The 22,223-nt window shown below is 48.1% G+C and overlaps 1 protein-coding gene across 2 annotated transcripts in view; it reads right to left on the reverse strand.

The window, feature by feature from the left end:
* Positions 1-2,953: 2,953 nt before the first annotated feature.
* The window catches only part of LOC142254252 (hemoglobin subunit alpha-3-like), a 34,102-nt gene continuing 14,832 nt past the window's right edge, over positions 2,954-22,223 (reverse strand). Inside the window, exon 4 of one of the 2 annotated variants that reach the window (XM_075325264.1) lies at positions 2,954-3,082. In XM_075325264.1, the coding sequence (XP_075181379.1) occupies positions 2,954-3,082 (129 nt within the window). Of the gene's footprint in view, positions 3,083-12,472; positions 12,669-22,223 lie in introns of those variants that run through there. The other variant, XM_075325263.1, reaches the window with a different exon arrangement.

The following is a 22,223-nucleotide window of genomic DNA, read 5'->3' on the forward strand; positions in this document are numbered from 1 at the left end:
CAGAGGACAGTCCTGATATTAACCTGCATGTGTAATTCATATAACCATGATCGGCTTCAGGTTTATCCAGACCCTTGGGTCCTTTTTTGCCTTTGATTTTTCCTCCTCCCCTTCCGTCAGCTATAACTTTTCTATTTTTCGGTCATTAAAGCTGTATGACCCTAACGATAGGGAGACAGGGATGTGGTGACCCCTTGACAGTAACCTGTGCCTGAGCCCAGAGCTCCCCAGAATGGTTTTTACCCCCCCCCCCCCCTTCCCCTGCACAATCAGGTGGCTATGCCTTGGCTGTCCCTGAGCTAGCCCTAGCTAGTGATTTGGGCAGCAAGACACTAGTTTTACCGCTACGATAAGACAACACAGTGAATGTGACAAACAAGAGGGTATAAAACAACAAAAGCAATTCCACGCCTGTGAAAAGACCCACTTCTCCAGGGAGATCAGCATAGAAGAACTATAACTGGCACAGAGAGAGCCAGGAGTGAGTTTAACCCCTTCACGACATTGGAGGTATATATCCATCCTAGGTTGTCTCTCCCCAGTAACCGCTGGCTGCGGTGGCGAGCCCATGGTAATCCTCACGCATATCTGCTGATCCAATTAGCAGACATGTGCGGTTAACTGGCGCAGGTGGATCAAAGATGCACCAGCACCTGCTTACCACTTAGATTGCGCTGTCAAATACTGACAATGCAATTTAAATGGCCGTGGCGGGAATTGGGTCATTCCCCGCCGCCATCAGCGGCCCCGTGACGCGATCACGGGGCGCAAATGGGTTGCCATGGTAGCGCGGGGTCAGCTGAAGACCCCTGACCCTGCCATGACTCCCTTCCAGGGAGTGCCGGCATTCACAGGAATGCTGCGTTTCTGCTGATCAGAGCAGCATGCTGCATTTCTGCTGATCAGAGCAATGCTGCTCTGATCAGCAGAAATGAACAGTCAATTGGACTGTGCAGTGATAAAGTCCCCTAGGGGCACTAGTAAAATAAATACAAAATGTAACAAAAAAAATGAAAAAATAAACAAAAACTTAAAAGTTCAAAACCCCCTCTATTCGCCCCATTGAGATTTAAACACTAAAAAAGAATAAATATATACATATATTTGGTATCGATGTGTTCAGAAATGCCAGATCTATCAAAATATAAAATCAATTAATCTGATAAGTACACGGCATAGCGAGATAAAAATTTAAACCGCCAAAATTAGGTTTTTGGTGACTGCAAAAAAGTTTTAAAATACAATAACAGGTGATCGAATTGTAGCATTTGCACAAAAATGATATCATTAAAAATGCCAGCTCAAGACGCAAAAAATAAGCAATCACAGCCCCAGATCCCAAAAATGAGAACGCTACGGATCTCGGAATATGGCGAGAAAAGCGCAATTATTTTTTTGGACAAATTTCTTAATTTTTTTTAACCCCTTAGATAAAAGTAAAAGTATACATGTTTGGTATCTATGAACTCGTACCGACCTGAGGCATCACACCGACACATCAGTTTTACCATAAAGTGAACGGGGTGAATAAAATATGCCAAAACTATTGTGCAGCTGCACTTTGTTTGCAACTTCACCGCACTTGGAATTTTTTCCCCATTTTCCAGTACACTATTTGGTAAAACTAACAATTTTAATCAAAAGTACAACTTGTCCCTCAAAAAAAAACAAAAAAACAAGCCCTCAAATGGCAATATTGACGGAAAAATAAAAATGTTATGGCTCTTGGAAGAAGGTGAGGAAAAAACAAAAATAAGAAAGGGAAAATCACCGGGGGTTGAAGGGGTTTAATAACAGAATTGAGTGGCATTAAGGAGCAGCAGCACTCGGATGTCATCAGAGTGCAGTGTGATCTCCGCAGATCTTCCTCCTCTCCGCCCCTTTGATCCGATCACAGGATCGGATCACAGTAGATGACACTCGGCTCACACTCACAGCAGAGCCTGAGCCGAGGGTCATTAGTATATCGCATCCGATGCCATATGCTAATGTGAATCTACCTTTAGAACGGGTCCAACAGCAAACCGTTTGCAAAATAGTTATGCAAATCCAAATTATATATCTGTTTTGAAAAAATTGTTTTATGTATGTTTTTTTATCATGGTAGTCTATGGAAAACGGATCCGTTAACTGATTGGTATTTAGCCATCCATTTTTCTTTCATTTGCAATAAAGATGACCAAACCCATGGACGTTCGGTTTGGCGGGTTCAGACGGACGTTAGATAAAGTTCGGTTTTGGACTCTAACTTGACCTGAACCTTAATGGAAGTCACTGATTGGGCAGTTTGGGTCTCCGCCCACATGAAGACAGCCATAAACAGATCACTTCTGGGTTTTCCATTTTTTTTTTTGGGGGGGTGCACACTACATCTGATCATGCGGTTACCCCCAGTGCGAGCCGTTCGAACACTGCAAGCAGCTCGCACTGGGCCGAACACTAATGCTCGTGTGAGTGGTGTTCATACATAAAGCATAAAAAGTCTATTTTTTTTTGTAAAGTCTGTGTTTGGTACGAAACGCTATAAAGGATCCATTTTTTGCTTATAGGATCTGTTTCAAATGGAAGATAAATATCATCCAATCGTGGATCCGTTTTCCGTAATGTTCCATGTTAAGAAAACCGGATCCTGCCAAAATAATTTTTTTTCAAAATGGACAAAATGGACAAAAAAGTTGTGTACGTTCACACAATCATTTTTGCCAGCGTATTGCTGCTGGATCTGTTCTAACGGGTGATCACTGAACGTGTGATTTCAGCCTAAATGGGATCCAGTACCCAGGACACTCGGCAGCTCCAGGAGAGTTGGCAAATGTGATATATGAATATTGATATAAATAATTGTTTACAAAAGTAGTAAGAAGCACAGACAACCATGAAGAATTCAGTCATTTTTATTGATCTGGTTAAGACATAGACATGCTGAAAACCCGTCATCCCAGTGAGATCCCGTTTATTTGTACTTAGATTCCAGCACAGAAGACACAGTAGACAAGAATTTGTCCCAAGCTGCCAGAATCTTGGTGTTGAATTCACGGGGGAATTGATTGGCCAGGACCCCATTGAGGGTGTTTGACATCATCTACAAGAGAAAGAAATTGTCATTAGGAATCAAAATAGCATCAAATGAATATTATTTGCGCGTTATCTACTTTAGTATAGGGATTTTGTTTTGGTAACAGCGCTATCTGCTGTGATTTTATATATTTGTTCAGTTTGTAATGTATTATGGGCAATTCCTGTTGCATTATGGTCTTGTTTTGTCCCAAAAATGGACAGCAGCCATTATTTCCTCTTCACTTCTGATGAGACGCCTTCTTATCATTTGTTGTAGCTTGTGCAAAATGTTACCAGGCTGCTCCCAGCATAGTTGGTAAGATGCTAGGAAGGTAACAATGCTGTTGCGTAGTATGTTTGTCAGTATTTGTCGATTTGTATTATTATTCAGAGGCGTATCTACGGGGGGAGCTGGCGGGGCATGTGCTCCAGGCACAGGGGGGCGCCATCAGGCAGCCTGATGCTGCGCTCTCAGAGTTTCCCCGGTGGCTGTGTTTTCCCGCCATGTAGTGGGAGTCAGTTATTCTGATTCCCGGCTGTCCAGATGATAGCCCAAACTCTGAGGAAGTGCAGCGCACCGGGTCCCACTGAACAAATGTCATCGTATCTTTTAGACACAAGTACAATGGAACCAGTGACCGCCGGCACTTCCGGGTCTGAGCGACATCTGTAGGGTGATCAGTCACTGTTCAGCACCGCAGCGCAGAGGCGACGGAGTGTGCTGATAATAAGTTCTCCAGTGGAGATGAAGACACTGAAGAGGAACAGTATGTGCTGAGGCAAGAAGTATCTAGTGACACAGTATTGGGAGAGAGCATGGGAGAGAATGGATGGGAAGGGGAAAGTATCTATGGACACAACATGGGAGAGAGAGGATGGGGCGGGGGAAGTATCTATGGACACAGCATGGGAGAGAGAGGATGGGGAGGGGGAAATATCTATGGACACAGCATGGGAGAGAGAGGATGGGGAGGGGGAAGTATCTATGGCCACAGTATGGGGAGAGAGGCATCAGGTATTTAAAGCGCCTTTCCCTTAAGGAAGGTGCCTTGGCAATGTGTTCCTCACCTTGCTAGTTGTCAGGTCACAAGTGCCGCCACTGTTACTGTACTGCTGTGTGCTATATGCTCACACCTGCTGCCGTATCCACTGCCGCAACAATCTGTATCAGCTTTATCTGCCGTATCCAGTGCTGCAACTATATTTACCAGTTGTATGTGCCTTATCCACTTAGCAACAATCCGTACCTGCCGAATTAGCTAGTGCTACCTCCCTTACTAGCCAAGCCTGCCGTACCAGTCCTTCTTTTCAACTTTCAACTCACTAATGTCCTCATTTATATGGGAGGCATGAGGCTAAACTTAAACTACCTACTCTGCAGAGATCCTAACAGGTGGGACGTCACTTCCCGACATTTTTCTTTACTACTTAGCTGGGAAAATTAAAACAATAAGTGAATGGTTATCAGACACTCCTCTATCTACAGTAACTCTGAAAACCACTTGGCTCACGTGAACGAGTCTGGCTAGTTGGAGTTTTTAGAAACTGATAAACCGAACACTACTAAACTGCTTCCTATCCTTACACTAGCTTGTTCGGTTAGGAGACAGGCCAAGAAAGTGGTCTAGTTCAATAATGGTATTGGCGAAATGCCTCTGTGGCAGAACTCTTAGGGGTACTTTGCACACTACGACATCGCAAGCTGATTGTAGCGATGCCGAGCGCGATAGTACCCGTCCCTGTCGCACATGCGATATTTTGTGATAGCTGCCGTAGTGAACATTATCGCTTTGGCAGCTTCACATGCACTTACCTGCCCTGCGACGTCGCTCTGGCCGGCGAACCGCCTCCTTCCTAAGGGGGCGGGTCGTGCGGCGTCACAGCGACGTCACACGAGTAGAGAGCTGTGGAAAAGAAGCGCAATAGGGTTTTACCCCAATAACACAGGGGGTAAAGACAGGGAGCAGTAATACTCACCAAATTAAGTTGTGAAAGTCACAACTACTATATAGGCATGGAAAACTGGGATCACGGCAGCAGCAACCCAAACGGCAGATAACAGAACAATAGAAGAAAATCGGGTTTTTATCAGCCGCGCCAATGATCACTTCTCAGGTATTCAGATTAATGGATCTTTTATTTTGCACAGGTCTACGCGTTTCTGGAGTCTCAGCTCCCTTCCTCAGGACCATCAGGCATAAGAACACATCAAATCTAACATAATGGAGACAAACACTGTTTAAATACATTTGATGATATCACAGGACCGCCCCTGATAGGTGGGAAAAGGGTGCATTGCAGTGAAGCATGACACAATACAATTAGTTTCATGAATGATGTGAAAAATAAAGTCAATTGTAGTAGACATGATCCACATCTCAAATCGTGATGTAATAAATTAATCGAAAATGAAAAACAATAGAACATATATATGTGTAATATATATGGTTCCTTGATTCTTGGATTTGGACTGTAACCTCCTTTTTTTGTGTTTCAATAAAACATGCCTAGCAATCCGCGGCCTCTTGTAGTTCCAGACATAGCATTTCAAGATGGGTTGTAATCTACTCAAGTAATAGGGGGGGATTAAGAGGGGAATGCATCTAAAATAATATAATATCTTTGGTAAAATCATCATTTTGAATGCGTTAAGTGATTTCATGTTTTTGTAAATTAGTTGCTTCTTTTTGGACTTTATCAGTTAAATATTTCATGTTTATGTCTATCAGAGATTGGAAATTATTTGTAATTTTAATACCCAAGTAGTTCAAGGACCCCTCTACCCATTTAAATGATGATTGATTTTTTATGTCGCTAATGACCCAATTGATTAGAAAAAAGGGAAGGATTTCAGATTTTGTATTCAGCATTTAGTTTATAGTATGAAATTTTGGTGAATAATTCCAATGTGTTTCGTAGTTCCATTAAGGAGTTTATCGGGTCGAAAAGAGTGAGAATTATGTCATCAGCGAATAAACCTAATTTGTGATGTCGAGCTCTGGTTTGAATTCCTTTTATTGCTGGGTTAGATCTGATATATTCTACCAGGGGTTCAATAGCTGGTATAAATAGTAAAGGGGATAAGGGACATCCCTGACGGGTTCCATTTGATATTTTGAAGGGACTGGAAAGATGGTTATTAGAGTAAATTTTTGCGGTGGGGTTGGAGTATAGGGCCAGGATGGTATCAATAATTTGTTGGTTGAAGCCGAATTTAAGAAGGGTTAATTTTAGATATATCCAATTGATTCTGTCGAAGGCTTTTTCTGCATCAAGAGATATAATCAGGGATGGTATCTTTTTTTCATTTATACGAGAAATCAAATTTAAGATTTTTCTTGTACCATCTGGTGCTTGCCTTCCTTCTATAAATCCCACCTGGTCGTTGTTTACTATTCCCGGCAAAATAGTTTTTAATCTTTCGGCAATCAATTTCGCGTATATTTTAACGTCCAAATTTATAAGCGAGATTGGTCTGTAATTATTTACAGAGTCCAAATCTCCTTTGGGCTTTGGCAAGACAGAAATCGTTGCTTCAAGCATTTCGTCGGGAAATTTGCCCATTTTGCTACTTTGTTGAAAACCTTGGTCAAGAGGGGTGACAGAATATGGGAATATAAATTGTAATATTCATTAGTGAACCCATCTGGCCCTGGAGATTTTTTGTTTTTAAGACCGCTTATTATTTTGTTAATCTCTTCTACTGTGAAAGGGGCATTGAGGTTATCAAGATGAGTTTGGGAGACTCGGGGAAGTTTAATTTTATCAAGGAAATTTTTAATCAAAAGTTCACTTGGCTGGGGAGTATGAGAGTCTTTATTTAGATTATATAATTTAGCGTAAAATTTGCCAAATTCTTCTGAAATTTCTTTGGGATGGGTTATTATTGGACCGTCTGATTTTTTTTATCTGATGAATTCTTCTTTTTACTCTAAGTTGTACCAGTTTTTGGGCCATAAGTTTGGAGGGTTTATTTACAGATAAGTAGTAGTTTGAATTCATGGTAAAATTAAAACGTTCCTACTCTTTAAATAATACTTTTTTCAGTTCTATCCTAAGATCTAAAATTTCTTTATGAATGGGAGGGGAATTAATATGGGATCCTTGTAACTTACTTTCTTTTTTACTTATTTCTGTCTGTAGATTATATATATTTTCTCTTTGTGTTCCTTTTTGGATAGCCCCCATTTGGATGAAATTACCCCTCATTACTGCCTTATGAGCGTTCCAGATTGTTGTTGGACAGATTTCATCGGTTATATTTTCTTAAAAATATAGTTTTATTAGTTTTTCAATTTGGGGTTTATAAGTTGGCGAGTTAATCAAAAAGGGGTTACATTTCCATAGAAAATTATTTTGAGGAGAGGGTCCCAGGGTCACTTCACACAGGACAGAGGAATGGTCCGAAAATATTCTAGGGTTTATTTCTATTTTCCTGAATTTGGTGATAGAGAGGGAATTACTTAATATAAGATCTATGCGTGAAAAAGAATTATGGGAGTCTGAGTAAAAAGTATATTCCCTGGAGGATGTGTTAAGGCACCTAAATACGTCGAGCATTTCCTGACGAATTATCCATTGCTTAAGAGATTGTTTTTTGAGTCGATTAGGTGCCGTTGAATCTATGTTATTATCTGGAACCACATTGAAATCACCCACAATTATCAGGTCCCCCACTCTAACCTCTTGTGTTTTATCTATCACCCGATCTAGAAATCCTATTTGTGCGCTATTTGGGGAGTGGAGGTTAACTAAAGGTACCGTCACACTAAGCGACGCTCCAGCGATCCCACCAGCAACCTGACCTGGCAGGGATTGCTGGAGCGTCGCTACACGGATTGCTGGTGAGCTGTCACACAGGCAGATCTCACCAACAACCAGTGACCAGCCCCCAGCCAGCAGCGACGCGTGGAAGCGATGCTGCGCTTGGTAACTAAGGTAAATATCAGGTAACCAACCCGATATTTACCTTGGTTACCAGCGCACACCGCTTAGCGCTGGCTCCCTGCTCTCCTAGCCAGAGTACACATCGGGTTAATTACCCCCTGATGTGTACTCCGGCTACATGTGCAGGGAGCAGGGAGGCGGCACTGACAGCTGAGAGCGGCGGACGCTGGTAACGAAGGTAAATATCGGGTAACCAAGGAAAGGGCTTCTTAGTTACCTGATGTTTACCATGGTTACCAGCGTCCGCAGAAGCCGGCTCCTGCTGCCTGCACATTCAGTTGTTGCTCTGTCGCTGTCACACACAGCGATGTGCGCTTCACAGCGGGACAGCAACAACTAAAAAATGGCCCAGGACATTCAGCAACAACCAATGACCTCACAGCAGGGGCCAGGTTGTTGCTGGATGTCACACACAGCGACATCACTAGCAACATCGCTGTTACGTCACAAAAGTCGTGCCTCTGCAGCGATGTTGCTTAGTGAGACGTGGCTTTAAAGTACACGGGTTGTTGTTTATCAGGCATGTTAGGATATGATATCTGCCTTTGTCATCCTTGACTTCTGAAAGGAATTTAAAGTTTAGGGAATTTTTTATTATAGTGATGACTCCTGCTTTTTTTTTTGTCCTTCAAGGCTGAGTAGATATTTGAATAGTCCTTGTGGGAGAAATTTGGGTGAATCATCCTGGCAAATTTTGATTCTTGAATGCAGATAATATCTGCATTAGAGGATTAAGGTGTACATTGCACGCTGCGACATCACTAGCATCAGCTAGCGATGCCGAGCGCGATAGTCCCCGCCCCCGTCACACATGCGATATGTGGTGATAGCTGCCGTAGCGAACATTATCACTACGGCAGCTTCACACGCACTTACCTGCTCTGCGACGTCGCTCTGGCCGGCGACCCGCCTACTTCCTAAGGGGGCAGGTCGTGCGGCGTCACAGCGACATCACACGGCAGGCGGCCAATAGAAGCGGAGGGGCGGAGATGAGCGGGACGTAAATATCCCGCCCACCTCCTTCCTTCCGCATAGCTGGTGGAGACAGGTAGGAGATGTTCCTCGCTCCTGCGGCTTAACACACAGCGATGTGCGCTGCCGCAGGAATGAGGAACAACATCGTATCTCCTATTGGTGCGACATTATGAAAATGACCAACGCTACACAGATCACCAATTTTCGACGCTTTTGCGATTGTTTATCGGCGCATCTAGGCTTTACACGTTGCGACATCGTTACTGGCGCCGGATGTGCATCACTTTCGATTTGACCCCGACGATATCGCAGTAGCGATGTCGCAGCATGCAAAGTACCCCTAAATCTCCTTCCAAGTCAGGTAACGTTTTGCTGGGGAGTTTAAACCTTTCACATTGTATGACACGCCGTTTTTTTAAATTATTCATTTAAATAATTAAAAAAAAAAAAAGTTCCATGTGGTTCTTCTTATTTTGATCCACAGGTAAGATAACACGTACGGCTGGGGGCTGCAACCTATAGCCGTATGCTTTATCTGTGCTGGGTATCATAATATGGGGGGACCTTATGCCAATTTTCTTATTTATTTTTACACCAATAGAGGTGCACACACACAGTGCCTCTGATTGGTTGTAGTTAGTCACACAGGATGAGGTGCTGCCTGACTGCAACCAATCAGAGACACGGGGACTGCTGGTGGGCGGGAGAAGCAGTGCATTTGTATGAAGATAATAAGCGGTCCTGGAAGTAGAGTGAGCAGCCCCGGAAGCAATGTACAGCTGCGTGGAGACCGTTAAGTATGAAGCGCTTGCTTTATTCTTATTTTCTTTAGCTTTTCTTTTTTTCTTTTTTATTACCTGGGTGGCCAGAACCGGATCGTCATCCGGAGTTCCCTGAGAACACAGGGCCCGGGGTCAGTGCTCGGGTTCTTTTGAACTCTCACGGATCCGGACTTTTACAGTCTAGGTCCACCCATCATTACTTAGGAGACTAAAGACTGGAAAATCTATAGCAATCAGTTACCGTATCCTTTTTCCATAGAACTCCATGTTAAAAAAACCGATCCAGCAAAAATAATTTTTTTCAAAATGTACAAAAAAGATGTGTTCACGCAACATTTTTGCCAGCATATTGCTGCTGGATCTGTCCTAACGGGTGAGTACTTAACATGGGAATTTAGCTTAAATGGGATCCAGTAAATGTGATATATGAAAATTGATACCGTCTTTTCCAAAAATGAGCCCTCCCCCAAAACTAAGCTCTAGCAGGGATTTTCAGCATTTTTGGAGCAAGGCTTAAATATAAGCCCTCTTCCAAAATAAGCCCTAGTTGCAGTTCAATAATGAAGTGTCCATGCAGCTAAAAAAAAGTTACAGATACTGCAGGACACTTCATTATACACAGCGGGCACCCGTAATCACACTCACCTGACCCTGAGCGGCAGGACCTGCAGTGATCGCACCCCCCCACACATCAGCTCTCACACACACCCAATAAGATCTCACACACACCCAATAAGATCTCACACACAAACATCCGATCTCACACACAAACATCCAATCTCACACACAAACATCAGATCGCACACACAAACATTAGATCGCACACACAAACATTAGATCGCACGCACAATCAGATCACATGTGTCGCCCAGGGATATGGGGTACTCGGTCCCGTGCGGTGTACGTCTGGAGGGTGTCATGGTGGTGGCCGTTGCCCGGTTCCGTGCCCTGGGCCCTTTTTGTAAAGGGGGTATATTTACAGGGGATTATAATGTTCACATGGGACGCCACTTGCGGTGTCGCGGCTATGTGTATGAAGCCGCCACTGCACAATGTCCACTGCTGGGGCTGGTGTTAATGGCAGCCTGGATGGTAGGCGCTCCGCACTCCGGGCCACAGAGGGTAGGTGTTGTGACAGATGCTGGAAGAAGGGAGTCCACACAAAAGTTCAGTGTAACTGGTTTTACTCACTGTCTGGTGATGGTAACTGGGTACCCGAGGCCAGCTGGTTTCACCTCCAGGTTCCCTTCTGCCCAGTGCCAGGTAGTAATCTGGTGCCTTCCTCCTCTGCACCTGTCTCTGGTTAGTGGGTCCTCGTGGCATAGAGCAACTGGGGGTCCCCATCAGGTGGTATTGTTCCACTGCTGTCTGCCTGACGGTAGCATGAACCTTGTGAGGTTGGAGTCTCTGGTCCTGTCCCCTGTTCTCCCTTTGCTACTGAGTCTTCAGATTCTTAGGGTCAGCAAGGTCCTTGATGGTCCCCTTGCTGTGCAGGTGTTAACAAGCCTGCCTGGAGCTTCTGCTTGTCCTAGGGTCCTGTACCCCGTCGGTGTATAGTTCTGGGAGTACTCCACCGGCAACTACTCTCCTGGGTACCAGGTTACTGCTCACTACAGGACAGTCCGTCTCCACACCTTCACAGTCTTAACCCTACTCCATTACTGTCTCTTTCCCCTTCCACCACAGTCCACCCCTCCCACCTGGTCAACTAGTGGACTGAACTGGCTCCACCTCTAGGCAGCCATTCATTGGTCCGACCCTAGCTGGGTACCATTGTATGGGGGATTGTTGGGGTTATATTCCTTACATTGCCTGTAGTCAGGGCTAAACGTGAAAACCAAAGCCGCAGAAAGATTATCACAGGGTATATATAGAACAATTCAGACCTCAAAGAACCAAAAAACCTTGTTAAAATTAACTTTTACTAAATTAGCTTAAAAGGTATAGCCCAAAAAAAGACACACATAAATTGATTAAAAAAAGGCTGCAAGGTACTTAAATAGGTCAGGAGGCAGTAACGATTAATAGAGAAAAATAGTTATAGTCAATCACATATATAATAATATGTACTATGTATATCCCTGGATGGCTTCAGGGGCGCTACACGCACACATAATGAGATCGCACACACAAACATCGCATCACACACACATCAGCTCGCACTCATACTCACCACATCCAGTGACACCGATCTCTTCTCACCGGCAGAATCCTGAGAGTCTGTGCGGTGGAGCGCAAGGACCTGCCGCAACAGGACCTGCGGACACACGTGACTTCCTCCCATCATTCCCTATGGTTGGAAACACTGGATGTGATGTGTGTGCGCGCGTGTGTGTGTGTGTGCGATCTGTGATCTGCTGTGTATGTGTGTGAGTGTGAGTGTGTGCGTGCGATCTGCTGTGTGTAAGCGTGTTAGCCAGCAGCAGGGGAGGACGGCGTGCAGCACCCACCGGAGATCACAGGAGGACCTGGGAGCCAAGCAGATGTCCAGGTCTGGTAAGTATGAGTCTCCTGGGAAGTGGGGGTCTGTTTTTTTGGGCGGTAAACTTACCCCAACCGTGTTTCTCCAAGAATAAGACCTCCTCCAAAAATAAGCCCTAGTGCTTTTTTGGGGGGGGGGGCAAAAAAAATATAAGACAGTGTCTTATTTTTGGAAAAACATAGTATAAGTAATTGTTTACAAAAGTATTAATAACACAGACATCTGTGAATAATGCAATAATTTTTATTGAACTGGTTAAAACATGCTTAAAAACAGTCATCCCATTGAGGTCCAGTTTATCTGTTCTTGGACTCCAGGACAGAGGACACCACAGACATGAATTTGTTCCAAGCTGCCTGAGTATTGATGTTGAATTCACTGGGGAATTCTTTGGCCAGGACCCCATTGAGGGTGTTTGACATCATCTACAAAAGAAAGAACTTGTCATTAGGAATCAAAATAGCAGAAAATGAATATTAGTTGCACGTTATCTGCTTTATTATAGTGATTTGTTTTGGGTCACAGCGCTATCTGCTGGTGATTTTATAAATTTGTTCAGTTCAGTGTATTACGGGAAAGCTCACAGTAATAGGTAATTCCTGTTGCATTATGGTCTTGCTTTGTCCCAAAAATAGACAGCAGTAATTTTTCCTTTTCACTTCTTAACGCCCTAACCTATTGCCGAGAGGCATCAGGTATTTAAAGCATCTTTCCCTTAGGGGAGGTGCCTGAGCAATATGTTCCTTACATTGCCAGTTGTCAGGTCTAAACACGAAAATAAAGGCCACAGCAAGATTACCACAGGGTATATATAGAACAGTTCAAACCTCAAAGAACCAAAAAACCTTGTTAAAAATTAACTTTTAATAAATAGCTTAAAAGGTATAGCCCAAAAAAAAGACACACATAAATTGATTAAAAAAAGACTGCAAGGTACTTAAATAGGTCAGGAGGCAGTAACGATTAATAGGGAAAAAAAGTTATAGTCAATCACATATATAATAATATGTACTATGTATATGCCTACATAAGAAAGCTGTTAACAATAGGAGAGGTCAAAAGGTGACCAGATTATCACTGATACATTGGGTTATTCTCACAACACCAATATATTGTCACGCTCCCCGGGTCCCCTGCTAGGCTCCCCGGCTCCCCTGCCTTGCTTACCGGCTCCCCTGCCACGCTTCCCCGCTCTCAGGTCGCGCCTCGCCGCTCCCGTGCCAGGCTTCCCGGTCCTCCGCTCCACAGCCTTCCTGCCCCATCGCCTGCGGTCCCCGGGCAGCCCGGTCCCCGCTCCCGGCGCCCGTCGGCAACTCGGCCCCAGCCCGGCTCTCCTGCTTCCTGCTCACCGCTCCCTCCTCTGGCTTCTGGCACCCGGGCCTCGCGCATGCGCATTAGGGCGCGCGCGCGGTCATTGACCCTCTCTTAAAGGGCCAGTGTCCTCCAACAGGATATTGAAGGATCAGGTACTGGGTATATAGGGGGATCCTTTCCAAGTGGGCGGGGCCTGTTCTTCGTGTTTTGCTAGCTAGGAGTCAGGTCTCCTTGTGTCTTGCGGTATACTCACCTATCTCTCTTCTAGAGCCGCTCCTGCCTCGCCATCCGGTCCTGACGATTCCCGAACCCCGAACGGTGGCTGTCCGCCATCCCGTCAGTCCATACCATCTCTGATCCCTGTGGTGACCCGTCTTCTCGCTCCGTCGGTTCCGGACTCTGCCTGACAACATCTCGGCCTCCGAACCTGAGCTCCGTCACCCGGACTACCTTCGGTGACTCCGTGGTCCCAGGGACTTCTACACTCCACTCCTTAGAACGGACTGTCCTGCTACCTGTAGTGCTCCGGCTACCGGACCCCTTGCCTTCAGTGAGGTGTTCGGCCCAGTGGATCCACCTCCTGGGTCTGCCCGTCCACCTGGCCCTAACAGTAAGAACAGGCCATGGATCCCGCCGAAGCACTAGCGGCCCAGCTGAGCACCCTGCAGCAGGAACTCGGACGTCAGCGCGAGACTCAGTCCCGCATGCTGGCCTTCATGACCTCGGTGGATACCCGCCTGCACACGCTGCAAGCATCTGCCACGTCCCTGGCATCTCAGGTTACCACTGCACAGTCCACGGCCACGGTTCCCGTGGCGGCTACCTCGGAAGCTTCTAAACTCCGCTTGGCCTCTCCACCCCGATATGCCGGAGATCCCAAGACCTGCAGAGGATTCTTAAACCAGTGCTCCCTCCATTTCAAGCTGCTTCCGCACCTGTTTGCCTCCGACCAAGCTAAGGTGGCGTTTGTGATGTCCCATCTAGAGGGTAAGGCACTGGCCTGGATACACCCCTTGTGGGAAAAGGAGGACCCTGTAACCACTAACATCCAGGACTTCCTGCAGGCGTTTAGAACCACCTTCGACGAACCCGGCCGTGCCGCCGCATCCGCCTCATCACTCCTCAGGCTACGTCAGGGGACCATGACGGTGGGGCAGTATGCCATCCACTTACGCACTTTGGCCTCAGAATTGGGCTGGAACAATGAAGCCCTCACCGCCGCCTTCTGGGAAGGACTCTCCAGTCGTATTAAGGACGAGCTGGCAGGCCGCGATGTTCCTTCTACTCTGGATGCCCTGATCGCACTAGCCACTCGAGTGGACCTCAGATTCCAGGAACGATCCAAAGAGGTGTCCCGTGAGAGACGTCCGATACGGCATTCCTCTCCTCCGCAGAAGCCCGCCGTACTTCCGTCAGCGTCATCTGGTGTCTCTGTCCACGAGCCCATGCAGATCGACCGTTTGCGGCAGTCCGAACAACGCCGAGCAGAACGGCTCGCCAAGGGCCTCTGCTTTTACTGTGGAGAGGGCACACACCTTCTACGCTCCTGTCCAGAGAGGCCGGGAAACTCCAAAGCCTAGGGTTGGTAGGAGAGGCCACCCTAGGTGCTGGGACTCTCTCAGACCCGGTTACGTGGACTGTTCAAGTGACAACGGGAGAGACGCGGTTCACGGCCGAGGCGTACCTCGATTCCGGGGCAGCAGGCAATTTCATCCAGCAGGCCACGGTGGACAAGTACCAGGTGCCTGTTACTCCACTCGACAAACCCCTCGTGATTGCCTCTGTAGATGGGAGACCCCTCTCTGACACCATCTCGTGGATCACCAAGCCGGTGGAACTACGTATCGGTGCCCTGCACACAGAGAACATCGCTCTCTACGTCCTCCCACACATGTCTCATCAAATCCTGCTGGGACTCCCCTGGTTACGGACACACGACCCGTCAGTCAGCTGGGGTACTGGTGAAATCACCCGATGGGGCTCCTCTTGCCACGAGAACTGTCTGAAGACCATACAGCCCATCCGACGACCTCCGGCTCCGAAGTCCCTACTGGGACTGCCCTCAGCCTATTGGTCCTTCGCGGACGTCTTTGATAAAAAGGAGTCAGAGGTACTGCCGCCACATCGTCCTTACGACTGTGCCATCGACCTACTCCCGGGAACTACACCACCTCGAGGACGGATATATCCGCTGTCTCCTGCTGAAACAAGGGCCATGTCTACCTACATCACAGAGAACCTGGCAAGGGGATTCATTCGGAGATCCTCCTCTCCTGCTGGAGCAGGCTTCTTCTTCGTTAAGAAGAAAGAGGGCGACCTTCGCCCATGCTTTGACTACCGGGGATTGAACCAAATCACCGTGAAAAATAAATACCCCCTGCCGCTCATCCCGGAATTGTTTGATCGGCTTAGAGGAGCTCGTGTGTTTACCAAGTTGGATCTTCGGGGTGCCTACAACCTGGTCCGCATCCGCTCTGGGGACGAATGGAAGACCGCATTCAATACTCGCGATGGGCACTATGAATACTGTGTGATGCCCTTCGGCCTGTGTAACGCACCAGCAGTCTTTCAAGAATTGGTGAACGACGTATTCCGGGACCTTCTCTACGTCTGTGTGGTGGTGTATCTTGATGATATCCTGGTCTTTTCTCCGGACCTCCAGACCCACAGAGAGAACGTGCAGCTGGTACTACAAAGACTGAGGGAGAATCGTCTGTACGCCAAGTACGAGAAGTGTGTCTTCGAGCAGTCTTCTCTTCCCTTCCTGGGTTACGTAATCTCCGATACCGGTCTGCAGATGGACCCGGAGAAGGTCTCTTCCATTCTCAACTGGCCCCCTCCTTCCGGACTAAAGGCAATCCAACGCTTTCTGGGATTCGCAAACTATTACCGTCAGTTCATCCCTCACTTCTCTGCTCTGACTGCACCTCTCTCCGCCTTGACCAAGAAGGGGGCTAATCCAAAGGACTGGTCACCTGCGGCCGACGCCGCGTTTGGCTCCCTGAAACAGGCATTTGCTTCTTCCCCTGTGCTCCACCGTCCTGAGTTAAACCGACAGTTCACCTTGGAGGTGGATGCCTCCTCCTCGGGAGCCGGAGCAGTGCTCATGCAGAAGTCCTCCACCGGGAAGATGGTTACTTGCGGTTTCTACTCCAAGAGCTTCTCAGCGCCTGAACGCAACTACACCATCGGTGACCGAGAGCTATTAGCAGTCAAACTGGCTCTGGAGGAGTGGCGCTACCTTCTGGAGGGAGCAGTGTATCCCGTGATCATTTACACGGACCACAAGAACCTGGAATACCTGCGGTCCGCTCAGCGACTGAACCCACGGCAAGCCAGGTGGTCCTTGTTCTTTGCCAGGTTCGATTTTCAGCTCCATTTTCGGCCCGCGGACAAGAATGTACGAGCAGATGCCTTGTCCAGGTCATTCATGCCCATGGAGCAGGAGGAGGAGACATCCCAGCCCATCATCTGCCCTAGTAAAATCATTCCGGTGGCCCCTGTCACTCTGGCCCAGATACCGCCCGGGAAGACCTATGTCTCTGAGACTGATAGGCAAAAAGTGTTGCACTGGGGCCATGCCTCGAAAATAGCCGGCCATGCTGGGCAGAAGAAAACATGGAGTACAATTGTACGTCACTACTGGTGGCCATCCCTTCGCACGGACGTCGCTTCTTTTGTCTCAGCCTGCTCCTCTTGTGCCAGGAACAAGACGCCCAAACACCTGCCATATTGCCGTCTTCTGCCTCTGCCTATACCCTCCGTTCCATGGCAACACATAGCAATGGACTTTATTACGGACTTGCCCCTGTCCTCCGGACATACAGTCATATGGGTCGTGGTGGACTGGTTCTCCAAAATGGCTCATTTCGTCCCTATGGCTGGACTGCCCTCTGCCCAGGAACTCGCTGACGCCTACATACAGCACATCTTCCGGTTGCATGGCTTTCCATCACACATTGTGTCCGACAGAGGAACTCAGTTTACCTCCCGCTTCTGGAGGGCTCTCTGCAAACATCTGGGAGTGACTCTGGACTTTTCTTTAGCCTACCATCCTCAGTCGAATGGCCAAGTGGAACGAGTCAATCAGATTTTGACCTCCTTCTTACGTCACTACGTCAACGCCCATCACGACGACTGGTCCACGCTTCTTCCTTGGGCTGAATTCTCCCATAACCACCACGTCAGTGAGTCCTCCTCCAGCTCTCCCTTCCATGTCATTTACGGACTTCAGCCTTCCGTCCCATTACCTGTATCCTCTTCCTCGGATGTCCCTGCTGCTGATGCTGTAGTCCGTGACTTTGCAACAATTTGGGACTCTGTCAAGGCGTCCCTTGGACGTGCTTCCCTGCGGATGAAGAGACACGCAGACAAGAGGCGTCTGGATCCTCCGTGTTTCTCTCCAGGAGATCTGGTCTGGCTTGCTTCCAAATATGTCTGATTGAAGTTACCATCATACAAGCTGGGTCCTCGCTACATCGGGCCGTTTAAAGTCCTCAGCAAGATAAATGAGGTCTCCTACAAGCTGCAGCTCCCGGCCACGATGAGGATACCCAACTCCTTCCACGTCTCCCTGCTCAAGCCGGTTGTCCTTGGTCCCTTCTCTGCTGCTGCCAGTTCTGCTCCTCCTCCTATTGCTGATGATGACATCTATGCGGTAAGGGATATCGTGGCCATGAAAACCGTACGGGGCCGACAGTTCTTCCTGGTGGCCTGCGCAGGGTATGGTCCTGAGGATAGGTCCTGGGAACCCCGGGAGAATGTGGGTACTCCCCTGATACGTGCCTTCCTGTCCCGGTTGCGGGGAGGGTGGCGTGGGGGAGGGGGTACTGTCACGCTCCCCGGGTCCCCTGCTAGGCTCCCCGGCTCCCCTGCCTTGCTTACCGGCTCCCCTGCCACGCTTCCCCGCTCTCAGGTCGCGCCTCGCCGCTCCCGTGCCAGGCTTCCCGGTCCCCCACTCCACAGCCTTCCTGCCCCATCGCCTGCGGTCCCCGGGCAGCCCGGTCCCCGCTCCCGGCGCCCGTCGGCAACTCGGCCCCAGCCCGGCTCTCCTGCTTCCTGCTCACCGCTCCCTCCTCTGGCTTCTGGCACCCGGGCCTCGCGCATGTGCATTAGGGCGTGCGCGCGGTCATTGACCCTCTCTTAAAGGGCCAGTGTCCTCCAACAGGATATTGAAGGATCAGGTACTGGGTATATAGGGGGATCCTTTCCAAGTGGGCGGGGCCTGTTCTTCGTGTTTTGCTAGCTAGGAGTCAGGTCTCCTTGTGTCTTGCGGTATACTCACCTATCTCTCTTCTAGAGCCGCTCCTGCCTCGCCATCCGGTCCTGACGATTCCCGAACCCCGAACGGTGGCTGTCCGCCATCCCGTCAGTCCATACCATCTCTGATCCCTGTGGTGACCCGTCTTCTCGCTCCGTCGGTTCCGGACTCTGCCTGACAACATCTCGGCCTCCGAACCTGAGCTCCGTCACCCGGACTACCTTCGGTGACTCCGTGGTCCCAGGGACTTCTACACTCCACTCCTTAGAACGGACTGTCCTGCTACCTGTAGTGCTCCAGCTACCGGACCCCTTGCCTTCAGTGAGGTGTTCGGCCCAGTGGATCCACCTCCTGGGTCTGCCCGTCCACCTGGCCCTAACATATATATAGAAGTTACTTAACATATTTAACAGGTTTCAAAAAAGGGGGGATACCACTTCCAATTGCTGGGCAGTCTATATATAATTATCTTCAGGGGGCGAGGCTTCCTCGAGGAAGCCCTATGCGAAATGCGCGTTGGGGTCAGTGACTTACTGACCAGTACAGGGAACACCATGGGTAAGCATGAAACTTTTTGATATTAGGTATTACTGGCTGTTTTACTCTTCCTTAAGAAACAAGAGATCCATTGAGCTTTGGTGGCCATATTAGGATCATTTCAATAAGTAACAGCACTGTTATTATATTTAACATGTATTGACCAACTCTTAGAGGCCGTTTGCTTACCACTTACCAGGATATATATTTTTGTATCCATGTCATGTGTTTCATCTCTTGTGTACCACACCTGTACCTCCATATGTATGGTTATATCACTTTTTTAGCTTTTTTTAATTGTTTAATAAAGTTTATATATAGTTTCATACTTAGAGTTTCAACAATATCTTTCTATCAGATATATTATTGTTTGAGTTTTCCAGTGGCTTGTTGCCCTCTTGATTTATATTATTTATGGCGCATATTTGGGAATTTTTGCAGCTGATACTGATTACAACAATCCATATCACCTCATTCTGCTGTATCCGCTGCTGTAACTATACGTATCAGCTGTATCTGCTGTATCCACTGATGCAAAAATCCATACCAACCATACCTGCCGAATCAGCTATTGCTACCATCCTTACCGGCCAAGCCTGCTGTTCCAGGGTGCATCTACCATCCAAGACTGTCAGTGTCTGCACCCCTGGGGCCGGCTGTCATAGCATCAGTCTTCCTGAGTGGCATCCGATCTCACATCTCACATCTGCAGCACAACACCCTTACCATCAGAGGCTCTGGGTAAAAACAGGTGTGGTTCTGTAGTCAAGCCCCTCTAGGTTTTCTGTGTGCTGTGGACCAGTGGGTCCACTCCCTGCTCACTCCTGCGAGCATTATCGCCAGCGCCTCAATTGAAAGGGTGTAAAAATGCTCCACTCCAGCAATTAACGGAATTACTATAGCTGATCGGACGGACACCATTGGCCTATATGCAGATGATATAGTGGAGCAGGGGCGTAACTAGGGGGGGGGGCTGGGGGTGCACGTGCCCCGGGCGCAGTGTCAGGGGGGGGGCGCTGCACCTTTCAGCAAGGACGGTGATGTATGCTGCGGCCGAGTTCAGGGGCCCGCAGGCAACGCTCATGCCGACACCTGCAGACTCTTAGATACACACCTGAATGCAGCCTTCACCGCTATGTAGGGGTTAAGTTTGTCTGTGGGCGGAGCTAGCACGCACCGTGCACTGCCCTGCCCTGCCAGTCCCACAGATGATGGTAGATGATAGAATGTATGGGCTCCGTCCAGGTATGACTTAATTTGTCATGAAACTGGTCACGCCGATTACCTGGAAGGAGCCCATACATTCTAGGCTCAACGCACAGAGGAAGGAATGAGCCGCCGAGCTGTATGTCCTGTCACCCACAGTGCTGTATACCCTGTAGAACTGCCTATAATATCCCCCCACCACAGTGCTATATACCCCTAGAACTGCCTATAACCCTCCAGTGATGTATACCCCTCAGAACTGCCTATAACATCCCCCCACCACAGTGCTATATACCCCCAGAACTGCCTATAATATCCCCCACCGCAGTGCTATATACCCCCAGAACTGCCTATAACCCTCCAGTGCTGAACACCCCGCAGAACTGCCTATAATATCCCCCCCACCACAGTGCTATATAGCCCCAGAACTGTGTATAACCCCCCAGTGATGTATTCCCCGCAGAACTGCCTATAATATCCCACCCACACAAATCGCATAATAATTGGTCACATGGGGGGGCGCCAAACTGAATTCTTGCCCCGGGTGCTGGAAAGCCTAGATACACCTCTGTAGTGGAGTCACCAACCAGAGTCTCCCACTCAATCAACAACAAACTAATTCAACCATATATAATTCACTAAGCCTACCTAACACCACTGAGGTTGTTTCGGATGGGACACTCCACATCCCCGAAGTGTTTGTATTGCCACGCACCCGAAGCAGTCTTTATACACATGATGTGGAGCTGCCCGATGGTCCTAGCCTTTTGGCAAGAGGTAGTATCCTTGTTGGCATCTTTGATTTTTATTCCCATGTCACTAGACCCAGTGCTCTGCTTATTTGGGGTCCTGAAGAAGGGTTCGTGGGAACACTATATCAAAATCTTCCTACGGGAAGCTTTGTTTCTGTCAATGAAACTTCTGGCTCTACAATGGATGGGAAGATCCTTTACGATCTTGGACTGAGTTAAGCGGGCTTTACACGCTGCGACATTGCTAGCCGATGCTAGCGATGGCGAGCGTGATAGCACCCGCCCCTCTCGTTATGCCGATATTTGGTGATCGCTGCCGCAGCAAATATTATCGCTACGGCAGCGTCATACACACTTACCTGGTCGTCGTCGTCGCTGTGACTGCCGAACAATCCCTCCCTCAAGGGGGAGGGACGTTCGGCATCACAGCGACGTCACCGCGACGTCACTAAGCGGCCGGCCAATCATAGCGGAGGGGCGGAGATGAGCGGGACGAACATCCCGCCCACCTCCTTCCTTCCTCATTGCTGGCGTGTGGCAGGTAAGCAGAAGTTCCTCGTTCCTGCGGCGTCACACGTAGCGACGTGTGCTGCCGCAGGGACGAGGATCAACTTCGCCCACGCGACAGCAGCAATATTTGAGAATGGACCCCCATGTCAACGAGGAGGGATTTTGGATGGTTTTGCAACGATCCAAAATCGCTCCTGGGAGTCACACACAACGAGATCGCTACAGCGGCTGGATGTGCGTTACAAAATCCGTGACCCCAACGAGATCGCTGTAGCGATCTCGTAGCGTGTAAAGCCCGCTTTAGTGAACTCAGTAATACCAAACGAACACACAGTCTATCAGAATAGAAGTTGGCCACAGAAATTTTGCAAGATCTGGGACTCCTGGAACTCATCCCCCCT

This window comes from Anomaloglossus baeobatrachus, chromosome 10 (assembly GCF_048569485.1).
Source record: "Anomaloglossus baeobatrachus isolate aAnoBae1 chromosome 10, aAnoBae1.hap1, whole genome shotgun sequence".
In the NCBI taxonomy this organism is placed as follows: Eukaryota; Metazoa; Chordata; class Amphibia; order Anura; family Aromobatidae; genus Anomaloglossus; species Anomaloglossus baeobatrachus.